The 15,387-nt window shown below is 75.4% G+C and overlaps 1 protein-coding gene across 1 annotated transcript; it reads left to right on the forward strand.

Annotated features, from left to right (window-relative positions):
* The first annotated feature begins 5,626 nt into the window (after window positions 1-5,626).
* Window positions 5,627-14,809, forward strand: PCGF1 (polycomb group ring finger 1). Its single transcript, XM_075727413.1, has 9 exons — window positions 5,627-5,734; window positions 8,490-8,595; window positions 9,321-9,473; window positions 10,591-10,662; window positions 10,804-10,912; window positions 11,407-11,440; window positions 11,664-11,750; window positions 13,535-13,615; window positions 14,762-14,809. Exons 1-9 carry the CDS (start codon window positions 5,639-5,641, stop codon window positions 14,807-14,809), a joined length of 786 nt encoding a protein of 261 aa, XP_075583528.1. The 5' UTR covers window positions 5,627-5,638.
* Window positions 14,810-15,387: the final 578 nt, after the last annotated feature.

Genomic DNA, 15,387 nt, shown 5'->3' on the forward strand with positions numbered 1-15,387 from the left:
GCCATTACGGCCCTTAACGGCTTATGCTTTGCATTAGCGGGGCCGCTCCTTCCCCTCCAGAGCCCTGATCCAATCACCCCCATTTAGCGCGGCTCCAGGCTCGGCGGCTGCGCCAGGGAGGCCGCCCCGCCACCGGGCACCCCGCCATACGGCCCCCTTACGGCTCTCCTGCCTAGCGGGCCGCCTTCCCCTCCAGAGCCCCTGTCCACCGCCCCCATAGCACCCCGCTCCCGGCTCCGGCGCTGCGCCAGGGAGGCCGCCCCGCCACCGGCACCCCGCCCCTGCACCGCCCCCGGCACCCCCGCCACCGGCACCCCTGCACCCCTGCACCCTGCCACCGGCACCCCTGCACCCCGCCACCGGCACCCCTGCACCCCCGCCACCGGCACCCCGCCACCGGCACCCTGCACCCCTGCACCCCGCCACCGGCACCGCCTGCACCCCGCCACCGGCACCCCCCCGCCACCGGCACCCCTGCACCCCTGCACCCCGCCACCGGCACCCCGCCACCGGCACCCCGGCACCCCTGCACCCCGCCACCGGCACCCCCGGCACCCCCTGCACCCCTGCGCCCCGCCACCGGCACCCCGCCACCGGCACCCCTGCACCCCGCCACCGGCACCCCTGCACCCCGCCACCGGCACCCCGCCACCGGCACCCCGGCACCCCCTGCACCCCTGCACCCCGGCACCCCTGCACCCCGCCACCGGCACCCTGCCACCGGCACCGGCAGCCCTGCGCCCCGGCACCCCTGCACCCCGCCACCGGCACCCCGGCACCCCGGCACCCCGGCACCCCTGCACCCCTGCACCCCCGCCACCGGCACCCCTGCACCCCGCCACCGGCACCCCTGCACCCCGCCACCGGCACCCCCGCCACCGGCACCCCTGCACCTCTGCACCCCTGCGCCCCGCCACCGGCACCCCGCCACCGGCACCCCGCCCACCCCGGCACCCCTGCACCCCTGCACCCCTGCACCCCCGCCACCGGCACCCCTGCACCCCGCCACCGGCACCCCGCCACCGGCACCCCTGCACCTCTGCACCCCTGCACCCCGCCACCGGCACCCTGCCACCGGCACCCCGCCACCGGCACCGGCAGCCCTGCGCCCCGGCACCCCTGCACCCCGCCACCGGCACCCCGGCACCCCGGCACCGGCACCCCTGACCCAACAGCACCCCGGCACCCATGCACCGGCACCCCTGCACCCCACCACCGGATCCCCCGACCCGCCAGCACCCCTGCACCCCGCCACCAGCACCCCGGCACCGGCACCCCCCCACCCCGGCACCCCTGCACCCCGCCACCGGCACCCCCACCACCAGCACCCCGGCACCGGCACCCCGCACCCCGGCACCCCGGCACCGGCACCCCTGCACCCCACCACCAGCACCCCCGCACCCCGGCACCCCAGCACCCCTGACCCGGCCAGCAGCACCCCGGCACCCCAGCACCCCACGACCCACCAGCAGTGGCAGCACCCCGTGACCTGCCAGCAGCACCCCAACACCCCGCGACCCACCAGCACCCCCGGCACCCCCCTGACCCAGCCAGCAGCACCCCCTGTACCCCCTGACCTGCCAGTGCCAGCAGCACCCCAGCACCCCCTGACCCAGCCAGCAGCACCCCCTGTACCCCCTGACCCAGCCAGCAGCCCCCCAGCACCCCCTGACCCAGCCAGCAGCACCCCCTGTACCCCCCTGACCTGCCAGCAGCCCCCCAGCACCCCCTGACCAGCCAGCAGCACCCCCTGTACCCCCCTGACCTGCCAGCAGCCCCCCCAGCACCCCCTGACCCAGCCAGCAGCACCCCCTGTACCCCCTGACCCAGCCAGCAGCCCCCCCAGCACCCCCCTGACCCAGCCAGCAGCACCCCCTGTACCCCCCTGACCTGCCAGCAGCCCCCCAGCACCCCCTGACCTGCCAGTGCCAGCAGCACCCCCTGTACCCCCTGACCTGCCAGCAGCCCCCCCAGCACCCCCCTGACCCAGCCAGCAGCACCCCCTGTACCCCCTGACCCAGCCAGCAGCCCCCCAGCACCCCCTGACCCAGCCAGCAGCACCCCCTGTACCCCCTGACCTGCCAGCAGCCCCCCAGCACCCCCTGACCCAGCCAGCAGCACCCCCTGTACCCCCTGACCTGCCAGCAGCCCCCCAGCACCCCCCTGACCCAGCCAGCAGCACCCCCCCTGTACCCCCTGACCTGCCAGCAGCACCCCAGCACCCCCTGACCTGCCAGTGCCAGCAGCACCCCCTGTACCCCTGACCTGCCAGCAGCCCCCCCAGCACCCCCTGACCTGCCAGTGCCAGCAGCACCCCAGCACCCCCAGCACCCTGCAACCCACCAGCACCAGCAGCACCCCCGGCACCCCCCGGCCCACCAGCGCTGGCAGCACCCACCCTGCACCCTGGCCCCAGCCCCCTGCACCCCCCCAGTGCAGCCCCTGCACCTTGCTCCCCCGCACCCCACCGCTCTCAGGACGGGGCCCCTGCACCCCCGACCCCCAGCCCCCCTGCACCCCGACCCCCCAGCCCGGCCCATTCCACCTACAGCCCCCAACACAGCCCCTGCCCCCACTGTGCCCCCCCATAGCCCCCAGCACCCCCATGGCCCCCAGCACCCCCATGGCCCCCCCTGCACCCCCCCATACAGCCCCCTGCGCCCCCCCATAGCCCCCAGCACCCCCATGGCCCCCAGCACCCCCCCATAGCCCCCTGCACCCCCCATAGCCCCCTGCGCCCCCATGGCCCCCCTGCACCCCCCATAGCCCCCAGCACCCCCCATGGCCCCCAGCACCCCCATAGCCCCCTGCACCCCCATAGCCCCCAGCACCCCCCATAGCCCCCAAGCACCCCCCCATAGCCCCCTGCACCCCCATAGCCCCCAGCACCCCCCATGGCCCCCCTGCACCCCCCCATGGCCCCCTGCACCCCCATGGCCCCCAGCACCCCCATAGCCCCCTTGCACCCCCCATGGCCCCCTGCACCCCCATAGCCCCCCTGCACCCCCATGGCCCCCCCAGCACCCCCCATAGCCCCCTGCACCCCCCATGGCCCCCTGCACCCCCATAGCCCCCTGCACCCCCCATGGCCCCCCAGCACCCCCCATGGCCCCCTGCACCCCCATAGCCCCCTGCACCCCCCATAGCCCCCAGCACCCCCATGGCCCCCAGCACCCCCATAGCCCCCAGCACCCCCCCATAGCCCCCCCTGCACCCCCCATGGCCCCCAGTACCCCCCCCATGGCCCCCTGCACCCCCATAGCCCCCAGCACCCCCCATAGCCCCCAGCACCCCCCATGGCCCCCAGCACCCCCCATAGCCCCCCTGCACCCCCATGGCCCCCAGCACCCCCATGGCCCCCAGCACCCCCCATAGCCCCCTGCGCCCCCCATGGCCCCCAGCACCCCCATAGCCCCCAGCACCCCCCATAGCCCCCAGCACCCCCCATGGCCCCCAGCACCCCCATAGCCCCCAGCACCCCCCATACGCCCCCTGCGCCCCCCATGGCCCCCAGCACCCCCATAGCCCCCAGCACCCCCCATAGCCCCCAGCACCCCCATGGCCCCCAGCACCCCCATAGCCCCCAGCACCCCCCATGGCCCCCCAGCACCCCCATAGCCCCCAGCACCCCCCATAGCCCCCCAGCACCCCCCATGGCCCCCCAGCACCCCCATAGCCCCCTGCACCCCCATAGCCCCCTGCACCCCCATGGCCCCCCAGCACCCCCCCATAGCCCCCAGCACCCCCCATAGCCCCCTGCCACCCCCCATGGCCCCCAGCACCCCCCATGGCCCCCTGCACCCCCCATAGCCCCCCAGCACCCCCATGGCCCCCTGCACCCCCATGGCCCCCTGCCCCCCCCCATGGCCCCCAGCACCCCCATGGCCCCCCTGCACCCCCATGGCCCCCTGCACCCCCATGGCCCCCAGCACCCCCCATGGCCCCCTGCCTCCCCCATGGCCCCCTGCACCTCCATAGCCCCCAGCACCCCCCATGGCCCCCTGCACCCCCATAGCCCCCAGCACCCCCCATAGCCCCCTGCACCCCCATAGCCCCCAGCACCCCCCATGGCCCCCAGCACCCCCATAGCCCCCAGCACCCCCCATAGCCCCCTGCACCCCCATAGCCCCCAGCACCCCCCATGGCCCCCTGCCCCCCCGGGGACCCTCGCCCGGCTCAGCGACTGCAGCTGGGGCCGCCGCCACCGGCACCCCGGGGCCCGGACCGGCACCGCGCCAGCCCCCGCGGGGGGGGGGCACCGGGGGGCACGGTGGGCTCAGCACCCCCCGCGGGGGGGGGGCACGGGGGGGCACAGGGGCACGGTGGGCTCAGCACCCCCGCGGGGGGGGGCACGGGGGGGCACGGTGGGCTCAGCACCCCGCGGGCGGGGCACGGTGGGCTCAGCACCCCGCGGGGGGGGGCACGGGGGGGCACAAGGGGCACGGTGGGCTCAGCACCCCGCGGGGGGGGCACGGGGGGGGCACGGAGGGCTCAGCACCCCGCGGGGGGGGCACGGTGGGCTCAGCACCCCGCGGGGGGGGGCACGGGGGGGCACGGAGGGCTCAGCACCCCGCGGGGGGGGGGGGCACGGTGGGCTCAGCACCCCGCGGGGGGGGGCACGGGGGGGCACGGAGGGCTCAGCACCCCGCGGGGGGGGGCACGGTGGGCTCAGCACCCCGCGGGGGGGGGCACGGGGGGGCACGGTGGGCTCAGCACCCCCGCGGGGGGGGCACGGGGGGGGCACAGGGGCACGGTGGGCTCAGCACCCCGCGGGGGGGGGCACGGGGGGGGCACGGTGGGCTCAGCACCCCGCGGGCGGGGCACGGTGGGCTCAGCACCCCGCGGGGGGGGGCACGGGGGGGCTCAGCACCCCGCGGGGGGGCACGGGGGGGGGGGCACGGCCCCACGCTGCCCACGGCCCGCCTGAGCACGGCGCCCGGCCGGCGGGGACCCCCAAACCCATCCCCGCGGGTCACGGCCCCCGCCCGGACCGGGCAGGGGCGGAGCGGGACCCCCGGGACAGCGGAGCCGCCCCCGCCCCCCCCCCCCGCCCCGGCCCCGCCGCCGCCCCCCGCGGTGCTCTGCTGCCCCCTGGCGGCGGCCCGCGGCACCAGGCGCAGGCGGCGGCCTCCCTGATTGGCGGAGCGGCCGTCTGTCAAGGCAGCGCCCCGCCGCCATTGGCCACCGGCGGGCGGGGGGGAGGAGCACCCTCCGCAGAGCGGGTGCCGCGGGGCAGGACCGGGGCCGGGCGGTGCCGGCCTGCGCGGCCCTCGCTCCCCGGAGGCCCGGCTGAGCCCGGCGCTGCCCCCGCCCCGCTCTCCCGGCCCCTGCGGCGGGTGCTGCTGTCAGGCCGGGGCGCGGCCAGGGCCGGGGGCGCCGCTGGTCTCCCCCGCCGGCCGGGGTCAGGGGTCAGCACCGGGGTCAAGGTCAGCACCGGGGCCAGCGCGGCCGGGAGGCCGCGCTCCCCGCCGCGCCCAGCAGGGGGCGCCGCGCTCCGCGCCGGGCCCGGCCGTTCCGGCATGCCCGGCGGCGCGCGCGGCGCGGCGGGAGCCGTAGTCAACGGCGCGGGGGGGGGCGGCGGCGGCGGCGGCCCCGCCCCGAACCCGGAAGTGAGCGGGGAGGCGGAGGAGGTTCTAAGATGGCGTCGCCTCCTCAGGGGGGCCCGATGGCGATCGCCATGCGGCTGCGGAACCAGCTCCAGGCCGTCTACAAGATGGACCCGCTCCGGAACGAGGCGAGCGGCGGCGGGGGGGCGGCGGGGGGTGGGGGGTGGGGAAGGGGGGGGGGCGGCGGCGGCGGCGGCGGGCGGGCGCGCGCATGCGTGGGCGGAAGAGGGCGCCGCGCGCCGCTCGGGGGGCGCCGGGGCCGCGCAGGCGCCGTGAGGCCGCTCCGCGCATGCGCCGGGCCGCCCACGCGGCGGGGGGCGGGGCCGGGGGCGGGGGGGGCGCAGGTGAGGGGCGGGGCCAGGGGGCGGGGCCAGGCCCGGGGGGCGGGGCCATTTAAGCCCTGGCCTGGCCGGGCTGGGGCCCGTCCTAACTTGGCTCTGTGGGGCTGGGCCCAGCTCTGGGGCTCTGTGGGGCTGGGCTCGGCTCGGCTCTGTGGGGCTGTGTAGGGGAGGGCATAGCTGTGGGGCTGGGCTGTGTGGGGCTGGGCTCAGCTGTGGGGCAGGGTACAGCTCTGGGGCTCGGCTCTGTGGGGCTGGGCTCGGCTTGGCTCTGTGGGGCTGTGTAGGGCAGGGCTCAGCTGTGGGGCGGGGTACGGCTCTGGGGCTCGGCTCTGTGGGGCTGGGCTCGGCTCTGTGGGGCTGGGCTGGGTTGTGCTTGGCTCGGTTCTGTGGGGCTGTGTAGGGCTAGGCACAGCTGTGGGGCTGGGCTGTGTGGGCTGGGCCCAGCTCTGGGGCTCTGTGGGGCTGGGCTCGGCTCAGCTCTGTGGGGCTGGGCCCAGCTCTGGGGCTCTGTGGGGCTGGGCTCGGCTCAGCTCTGTGGGGCTGTGTAGGGCAGGGCACAGCTGTGGGGCTGGGCTGTGTGGGGCTGGGCACAGCTCTGGGGCTCTGTGGGGCTGGGCTGGGCTGGGCTCGGCTCTGTGGGGCTGTGTAGGGCAGGGGCACAGCTGTGGGGCTGGGCTGTGTGGGGCTGGGCACAGCTCTGGGGCTCTGTGGGGCTGGGCTCAGCTTGGCTTGGCTCTGTGGGGCTGTGTAGGGCAGGGCACAGCTGTGGGGCTGGGCTCAGCTGTGGGGCAGGGTACAGCTCTGGGGCTCTGTGGGGCTGGGCTCAGCTGTGGGGCAGGGTACAGCTCTGGGGCTCGGCTCTGTGGGGCTGGGCTCGGCTCAGCTTGGCTTGGCTCTGTGGGGCTGTGTAGGGCAGGGCACAGCTGTGGGGCTGGGCACAGCTGTGGGGCTGGGCTGGGCTCAGCTAGCTCTGTGGGGCTGTATAGGGCAGGGCTGCATAGGGCAGGGCTCAGCTCTGGGGCTCTGTGGGGCTGGGCTCTGTGGGGCTCAGCACAGCTCTGGGGCTCTGTAGGGCTGGGCTGGGTTGTGCTTGGCTTGGCTCTGTGGGGCTGTGTAGGGCAGGACACAGCTGTGGGGCAGGGCATAGCTGTGGGGCTGGGCTGTGTGGGGCAGGGCCCAGCTCTGTGGGGCTGGGCTGGGCTCAGCTTGGCTCTGTGGGGCTGTGTAGGACGGGGCTGTGTAGGGCAGGGCTGCATAGGGCAGGGCTCAGCTCTGGGGGGCTCTGTGGGGCTGGGGCTCTATGGGGCTCAGCACAGCTCTGGGGCTCTGTAGGGCTGGGCTGGGTTGTGCTTGGCTCGGCTCTGTGGGGCTGGGCACAGCTGTGGGGCTGGGCTGTGTGTGGCAGGGCCCAGCTCTGGGGCTCTGTGGGGCTGGGCTCAGCTTGGCTCTGTGGGGCTGTGTAGGGCAGGGCTCAGCTCTGGGGCTCTGTGGGGCTGGGCTGGGTTGGGTTGTGCTTGGCTGGGCTCAGCTCGGCTCTGTGGGGCTGCATAGGGCAGGGCTCAGCTGTGGGGCTGGGCTGGGCTCTGTGGGGCTGCATAGGGCAGGGCTCAGCTGTGGGGCTGGGCTGGGCTCTGTGGGGCTGCATAGGGCAGGGCTCAGCTGTGGGGCTGGGCTGGGCTCTGTGGGGCTGCGTAGGGCAGGGCACAGCTGTGGGGCTCTGTGGGGCTGCGCTCTGTGGGGCTGTGTAGGGCAGGGCACAGCTGTGGGGCTGGGCTCTGTGGGGCTGTGTAGGGCAGGGCACAGCTGTGGGGCTCTGTGGGGCTGCGCTCTGTGGGGCTGTGTAGGGCAGGGCACAGCTGTGGGGCTGCGCTCTGTGGGGCTGTGTAGGGCAGGGCACAGCTGTGGGGCTGCGCTCTGTGGGGCTGCATAGGGCAGGGCACAGCTGTGGGGCTCTGTGGGGCTGCGCTCTGTGGGGCTGCGTAGGGCAGGGCACAGCTGTGGGGCTGCGCTCTGTGGGGCTGCGTAGGGCAGGACACGGCTCCGGGGCGGTGTGGGGCTGGGCTCTGTGGGGCCGTCGGTGCCAGGCAGCCCCATCCCTGCAGGCGCTGGGCCCCGCAGCAGGAGAGGGGCCAGCCCCAGCCCCGTCCCCCCCACCCCGTCACGGTGGCAGCTCCGTTCCAGGCCCCGCGGCCGGGCCATGGGGCAGGGCCCTGGGTGAGCCGGGGCCCGGGGTGGCTCTCGGGGCTGCGGCCCCAGGAGCCAGGTCCCCTCGCGTCGCCCCGGGGGTCCCTCCACCCGTGCAGGGGTGGGAGCTGCCCGCGGCCTCGTGTTCCCCACACCGTGCCCCACATCAGTATCCCTGGGGGGGTTTCCCACTGACCGTGGGGCAGAGGGGGGCTCTGTGGGGCAGGTAGAGGCTCCGTGGGGCAGGCGGGGGCCGCTACGGAGGGCGAGAGCCTGGGGCCGTGGGGCCGGGCGGCGTGGGGTGCCCCATGGGGCTCCGGGCGGGCAGGGGCCAGGTGACGGTGGCGTGTCTCCGCAGGAGGAGGTGAAGGTGAAGATGAAGGAGCTGAACGAGCACATCGTGTGCTGCCTGTGTGCCGGCTACTTCATCGACGCCACCACCATCACCGAGTGCCTGCACACGTGTGAGTCCCCGCGCGGTGGCGGCAGCCGCCCGTGCAGCGCCGGCGGCGCGGGGTCCCGGGGGTCGCGGAACCGTCGAATCGCTGAGGTTGGAAAAGACCTTTAAGGTCATGCAGCCTGACCATTAACCTGACCCTACCGAGCCCACCACTAAACCAGTTAAGGGGAGAGGAAGAATTTCACGTGTCCTGGCTTGGTGGCTGGATTATTTTTTAATGAAAGTAAAACTAGAATAGAATCGTTAAGGTTGGAAAGGATCTCTAAGATCGTCAGTGCAGCCGTCACCCCAATACCACTGTGCCTGCTAAACCATGTCCCAAAGTGCCATGGCTACATGTTACAGAACCATGGAATCGTTTGGGTTGGAAAAGCCCTTGAAGATCACCCAGTCCAACCATTGACCTGACACTGCCAAGCCCACCGTCAAACCAGTGAAGGGCAGTCATAATTCCATGTGTCCTGGCTTGGGGGCTGGATTATTTTTAATGAAAGTAAAACCAGGAATCGCTAAGGTTGGGAAGGATCTCTAAGATCATCAGCCCAACATCAACCCAACACCCCCATGCCCACTAAACCATGTCCCCCAGTGCCACCTCTGCCCGTTTGTTGAACGCTGCCCCGGCCCCGTGGCTCCTGCCGGGGGGGCCGAGGGGGGCCGTGTCCCGCTGGGTCTGGGGGTGCGGGGCCGTGCCCCAGCCCCCCCGACGCCCCCTCCCGCTGGCCGCAGTCTGCAAGAGCTGCATCGTCAAGTACCTGCAGACCAGCAAGTACTGCCCCATGTGCAACACCAAGATCCACGAGACGCAGCCGCTGCTCAACCTCAAGCTGGACCGCGTCATGCAGGACATCGTCTACAAGCTGGTGCCCGGCCTGCAGGAGAGTGAGTGTCCCCGGCGCGGGGGACGGGGTCCGGCGTCCCGGTCCCTTGCGGAGCGGCATGGGGGGGAGCGCTGAGGGGAAGGGCCCGCGGCACGGCGAAGAAACGCTTCGGGAGGGCGGGTGGGTGCGGGAGGCTCTGTCCGTGGGTCAGGGTCTTCAAAATGCTGCTGCCCGCCTCCGTGGCGGCGGCTCGAGCCCGGCTGGGAGGCGAGGGCAGGGCGGGCATCTTGCCGCGTAAAACCAGCTGCGGAGCGGGGCAGCGGGCAGGACGGGCAGCCCCCGCTGTCGGGGGCCGCGGGGGACCGTGCCCGGGGAGCGCGGCAAGGCGGGGGCTCGGCGCCGGCACCGTGCGGTTCGGGAGGTTCAGGTGCGGGGACCCGGAGGAGGCTCCGGCTGCGCCGGGGCTCCGCGCCTTCCCCTTGGCCACGGCTGCGGCTGGGCCGCCGCGCTCGCGGAGCAGGGCGGTGGGCGCATCCTCGGGGCGCGTTTCACCGGCTCAGCCCCCCGCTCTCGGCTCCGGCAGCCGGCCGTGCTCGGCGCGGCGAGGCCGGGAGCTGCGCGAGCCAGGGCCGGCTCCGCGAGCGGCGTCCCTGGGGCCGGGCGCTGAGTGACGGCGCGGTGAACCGGCGGTCGGTGGCGGTGAATGCAAAGCAGCGTGCGGGGAGGGCGGCTTGAGATGAGCCGCTGTCGCTCAGGACGGGGATGGGGACGGCGCCGGGGACGTCTCTGTGGAAATGTCGGCCGGCGGCGGGGCGGCGGGCGCCGCCGCGGAGGTCCGGGCTGCGTGGGGAGGGCGCAGCAAATGTGCGGCGAGCGCCCTGGTCCCCTGCGCTGCAGCCGGGACGGGGAAAGGTGCGAGGGACGACGAGCGCGGGGACGCGTCCGCAGGGATGGGGTCCCCCGGCCCGCAGCGGGGGCTCGGTGGAGACCCCCGGGGGCGCGGAGGAGGCGGGCGGGGACGGAGGGTCCGGGGTTTTGGTGGCGCGGAGCAGCGGGACGGGGCCGAGGGCAGCCTGGGGACCCCCGCCTCTGGGCGCCGCAGGGTGGGAAGCCGTGATGGGTTGGGGGGGACGCGGGGCAAAGGGGTGCCCCGAGCAGCGCCGGCCTCTCGCCCGCAGGTGAAGAGAAGAGGATCCGAGAGTTCTACCAGTCCCGCGGCCTCGACCGGGTGACGCAGCCCAGCAGCGAGGGTGGGCACGCTCGGGGGGCCGGGGCGGGGGAGCAGGGTCAGCGCTGGGGGGGCTCGCGCTGCGGCATCGCCGGGAGCCGGCCGGGGCGGTGCCGCGGGGCGGAGGGGGGCTGACTCCTGCCCCCTCCCCGCGTCTCCCCAGACACGGTCGGGGGCGACCCCATGGGGCTCCCCTACAGCACCTTCGATCACTCCCGCGCCCACTACTTCCGCTACGACGAGCACGTCTCGCTCTGCCTGGAGAAGCAGAGGTGAGCGCCGGCGGCGCGGGCACGGCCGCCAGACGCCGGCGGAGCCGCTGCCCCTTGGCGCGGTGGGGAGCGGGGCCGGGGCGGCGGCGGGCGTAGCAGCGTCCCGCGGCCCCGGTGGAAAGGGGACCTGGCCGAGTTGGGGGGCTCCCGCCGCCCCTCCGCAGCTGCCCCAGCTCCGTCCCCCGCCGCCGCGGCCCGCAGCCTTGCCCGGCGGCTGCCGGCGTTAATGGCCGCCGGGGCCGGCGCTGCGCAGCTGCCTGCCGGCTCCGACGGCGACGTCGAACGAGCGGCAGCGCCGGGGCCGCCGTGGGATCGATGGCCGCAGCTCAGCCGCCAGCGCCGGCCCCGCGCCCGCGTGACGGGTGGATGGGGTGGGGGGAGCGCTGGGGCGGGCGGGGGGCACCCAGGCTGCACCCAGGGAAGGGGCGGGGGGTACGGCCCGCGGCCCCCCGCGCTGGAGCCGGCCCCGGCTGCCCCTTCCCTTCCCTCCGCAGCTCCAGCAAGGACAAGAGCAAGGCCGTGCTGCAGGTGAGCGGGGGTCCCTGCGGCCGCCCTGACGGCTCACCGGGCCCCGAGCCCCCCGGCTCTGCCCAGACCTGGCCCCACAGCCCTCGCTCCGGGCTCGGCTTGGTGCGTGGGGTCCCAGGCGGGGTGGGCAGGGGGGAGCCGGGGCCTCGCCGCGCGTCGGCGCTGGTCCCGGGGGGGCCGGGGGCTCCGGCGCGCCCCCCCTGACCCGCTCTGCCCCTCGCAGCAAAAGTACGTGAGGTGCTCCGTGCGGGCGCAGATCCGGCACCTGCGGAGGGTCCTGTGCCACCGCCTGGGGCTGCCGCTGCAGCACGTGAGTGCGGGGGGCGGCTGGGGGTCCTGGGGGGTGGGGCGGAGGGGGTCCCGGGTCCCGGGTGCTGGGGGTGGGGGTCCCAGGCGCGGGGAGGGGGGGGGGGGGTCTCGGACGCTGGGGTGGGGGTTTGGGCCCTAGGTGGGGGTCCCGGGTGCTGGGGGGGGCGTCCCAGATGCTGGGGTGGGGGTTTGGGCCCTAGGGGGGGGTCCTGGGTGCTGGGTGGGGGGTCCCAGATGCTGGGGTGGGGGTTTGGGCTCTGGGTGGGGGTCCTGGGTGCTGGGGGAGGGGGGTCCCGGGTGCTGGGGGCGGGGTTTGGGCCCTAGGTGGGGGTCCCGGGTGCTTGGTGTGGGGGGTCCTGGGTGCTGGGGTGGGGGTTTGGGCCCTAGGTGGGGGTCCCGGGTGCTGGGGGGGGCGTCCCAGATGCTGGGGTGGGGGTTTGGGCCCTAGGTGGGGGTCCCGGGTGCTGGGGGTGGGGGTCCCAGGCGCAGGGAGGGGGGGGGGGTCTCGGACGCTGGGGTGGGGGTTTGGGCCCTAGGTGGGGGTCCCGGGTGCTGGGGGGGGCGTCCCAGATGCTGGGGTGGGGGTTTGGGCCCTAGGTGGGGGTCCTGGGTGCTGGGTGGGGGGTCCCAGATGCTGTGGTGGGGGTTTGCGCCCTGGGTGGGGGTCCTGGGTGCTGGGGGAGGGGGTCCCGGGTGCTGGGGGCGGGGTTTGGGCCCTAGGTGGGGGTCCCGGGTGCTTGGTGGGGGGGGGTCCTGGGTGCTGGGGTGGGGGTTTGGGCCCTAGGTGGGGGTCCCGGGTGCTTGGTGTGGGGGGTCCTGGGTGCTGGGGTGGGGGTTTGGGCCCTAGGTGGGGGTCCTGGGTGCTGGGTGGGGGTCCCAGACGCTGGGGTGGGGGTTTGGGTCCTGGGTGGGGGTCCTGGGTGCTGGGGGAGGGGGGTCCCGGGTGCTGGGGGCGGGGTTTGGGCCCTAGGTGGGGGTCCCGGGTGCTTGGTGGGGGGGGTCCTGGGTGCTGGGGTCGGGGTTTGGGCCCTAGGTGGGGGTCCTGGGTGCTGGGTGGGGGGTCCCAGACGCTGGGGTGGGGGTTTGGGCCCTAGGTGGGGGTGCTGGGGGTGGGGGTCCCGGGTGCTGGGGGGGGGCGTCCCAGATGCTGGGGTGGGGGTTTGGGCCCTAGGGGGGGGTCCCAGGCGCTGGGGGGGGGGTGTCTTGGATGCTGGGGTGGGGATTTGGGCCCTAGGTGGGGGCCCTGGGTGCTGGGGTTTGGGCCCTGGGGGGGGGGTCCTTGGTGCTGGGTGGGGGGGTCCCAGACGCTGGGGTGGGGGTTTGGGTCCTGGGTGGGGGTCCTGGGTGCTGGGGGAGGGGGGTCCCGGGTGCTGGGGGCGGGGTTTGGGCCCTAGGTGGGGGTCCCGGGTGCTTGGTGGGGGGGGTCCTGGGTGCTGGGGTCGGGGTTTGGGCCCTAGGTGGGGGTCCTGGGTGCTGGGTGGGGGGTCCCAGACGCTGGGGTGGGGGTTTGGGCCCTAGGTGGGGGTGCTGGGGGTGGGGGTCCCGGGTGCTGGGGGGGGCGTCCCAGACACTGGGGTGGGGGTTTGGGCCCTAGGTGGGGGTCCCAGGTGCTGGGGGTGGGGGTCCCGATGCTGGGGGTGGGGTTTGGGCCCTGGGTGGGGGTCCCAGCTGCTGGGGGGGGGGGGGTCCCAGACACTGGGGTGGGGGTTTGGGCCCTAGGGGGGGGGTCCCAGGCGCTGGGGGGGGGTCCCGGTCCCCCTCCCGACGCAGCCTCCCCGTGCGTAGGTGCAGATCCTGTTCAACAACGAGGCCCTCCCCGACCACATGACGATGAAGCAGCTCTGGCTCTCGCGCTGGTTCGGCAAGGTGGGCATCGCCCGGCGGGACGGGCGCCTGCGGCCCCCGCCGCGGGGGCTTTGCCCCCAGGGGCCCCGTCCCAGGCCGGGGGGCTCGGCGGGGGGACCCTCCTCGGGAGGCGGCTCGGGGCAGCGCCGTGCCGGGGCCGCGGCGGCGGCAGAGCGGGGAATCGGTGAATCAAGGATGATTAATGTCGCTCGCTGCAGCGGCGACCCGGGGCGCCCGCGGCCGCGCTGCCGCCGGCCCGCCCGCGCTTTCCGCACGGGTCAGGAGGGTGGCGGGTCCCAGAAGGGGTTGGACAAGTTCACGGCGCAGCCCGGGGGCTCTGCGGGCGGCATGGGGCTGGCCCCACGGCGAGGGGTCGCTCCCGCCCGCACATGGGGTCCGGGGCTGGGGTCCGGGGTGTCTGCCCCCGGGGCTGGGGTACGGGGTGTCTGCCTGGGGCTGGGGTTTGGGGTGTCTGCCCGGGGCTGGGGTCCGGGGTGTCTGCCCCCAGGGCTGGGGTCCGGGGTGTCTGCCCCCAGGGCTGGGGTACGGGGTGTTTGCCCCCAGGGCTGGGGTACGGGGTGTCTGCCCAGGGCTGGGGGCTGGGGTGTCTGCCCCCACAGATGGGGATTTGGGGTGTCTGCCCCCAGGGCTGGGATTTGGGGTGTCTGCCCGGGGCTGGGGTCTGGGGTGTCTGCCCCCACACATGGGGATTTGGGGTGTCTGCCCCCAGGGCTGGGGTACGGGGTGTTTGCCCGGGGCTGGGGTTTGGGGTGTCTGCCCCCGGGGCTATGGTTTGGGGTGTCTGCCCAGGGCTGGGGGCTGGGGTGTCTGCCCCCACAGATGGGGATTTGGGGTGTCTGCCCCCAGGGCTGGGATTTGGGGTGTCTGCCCCCCGGGCTGGGGTTTGGGGTGTCTGCCTGGGGGCTGGGGGCTGGGGTGTCTGTCCCCACAGATGGGGATTTGGGGTGTCTGCCCCCGCGGATGGGGACTTGGGGTGTCTGCCCTGGGGGCTGGGGTCTGCGGTGTCTGCCTGGGGCTGGGGTCTGGGGTGTCTGCCCCCACAGATGGGGATTTGGGGTGTCTGCCCTGGGGGCTGGGGTTTGGGGTGTCTGCCCCGGGGGCTGGGGTTTGGGGTGTTTGCCCTGACCCCCCCTCCTTGCCTTGCAGCCCGCGCCCCTCCTGCTGCACTACAGCATCAAGGACAAGAGGAGGTAGGGGCTGGGGGCGGGCGCTGCCCCCCAGGAGCGCAGCCCTGCTCCCGCGCCCCCCGCCCCGCTCCCCCTAACTTAACGCCCCTCCCGCTCGAGTTTATTTTTTGAATAAAACGGTGGAAAAGCCCCCCCACGGGTCCCTCCTCTGTCCTGGGGGAGCTGGGCTGGGGGTGGCTACTGGGTGGGCTCTGGAGGGGGTGGCTGGGGGTCCTGCAGACCCCCCCTCACCCCCGGCAGCGGGGCGGCAATGGGGGGGGAGCCGTGCCCCCCCGCAGCCCTGCGGGGGGTGAGGGCCTGGGTTTTGGGGTGCAGCGCTGGGGGGGGGCCCTGGGGAGCAGATGCGGCATTTGGGGGGGGTGCAGCCCCCTCCCCCCATTCCTCCGCAGTGCGGGGGCGCGCAGCCCCTCGGCCGAGCGCAGTTGCGCGGGCGCTCGCCAGATTAATCACCGTCACGGCTGCCTGGCCCCCGTCACGGCCCCCCCCCGCGCCGCCGCCGGTGCCAGAATCCCAATGAGGGGCGATGGGGAAATCGCACGCCTGTCGCCCCGGCGCGGGCTGGGCCCCCCCGCGCATAATGAGCCG

The sequence above is a fragment of the Pelecanus crispus genome, unplaced genomic scaffold (assembly GCF_030463565.1).
Source record: "Pelecanus crispus isolate bPelCri1 unplaced genomic scaffold, bPelCri1.pri SCAFFOLD_298, whole genome shotgun sequence".
NCBI lineage: Eukaryota > Metazoa > Chordata > Aves > Pelecaniformes > Pelecanidae > Pelecanus > Pelecanus crispus.

Bases quoted from the DNA above. Each gene is read 5' to 3' on its own strand.
- PCGF1 (XM_075727413.1), top strand. From the start codon at position 5,639: ATGGCGTCGCCTCCTCAGGGGGGCCCGATGGCGATCGCCATGCGGCTG. The intron at 8,596-9,320 runs GTGAGTCCCCGC...CGCTGGCCGCAG, and splicing joins CACCGAGTGCCTGCACACGT to TCTGCAAGAGCTGCATCGTC. The intron at 9,474-10,590 runs GTGAGTGTCCCC...TCTCGCCCGCAG, and splicing joins GGTGCCCGGCCTGCAGGAGA to GTGAAGAGAAGAGGATCCGA.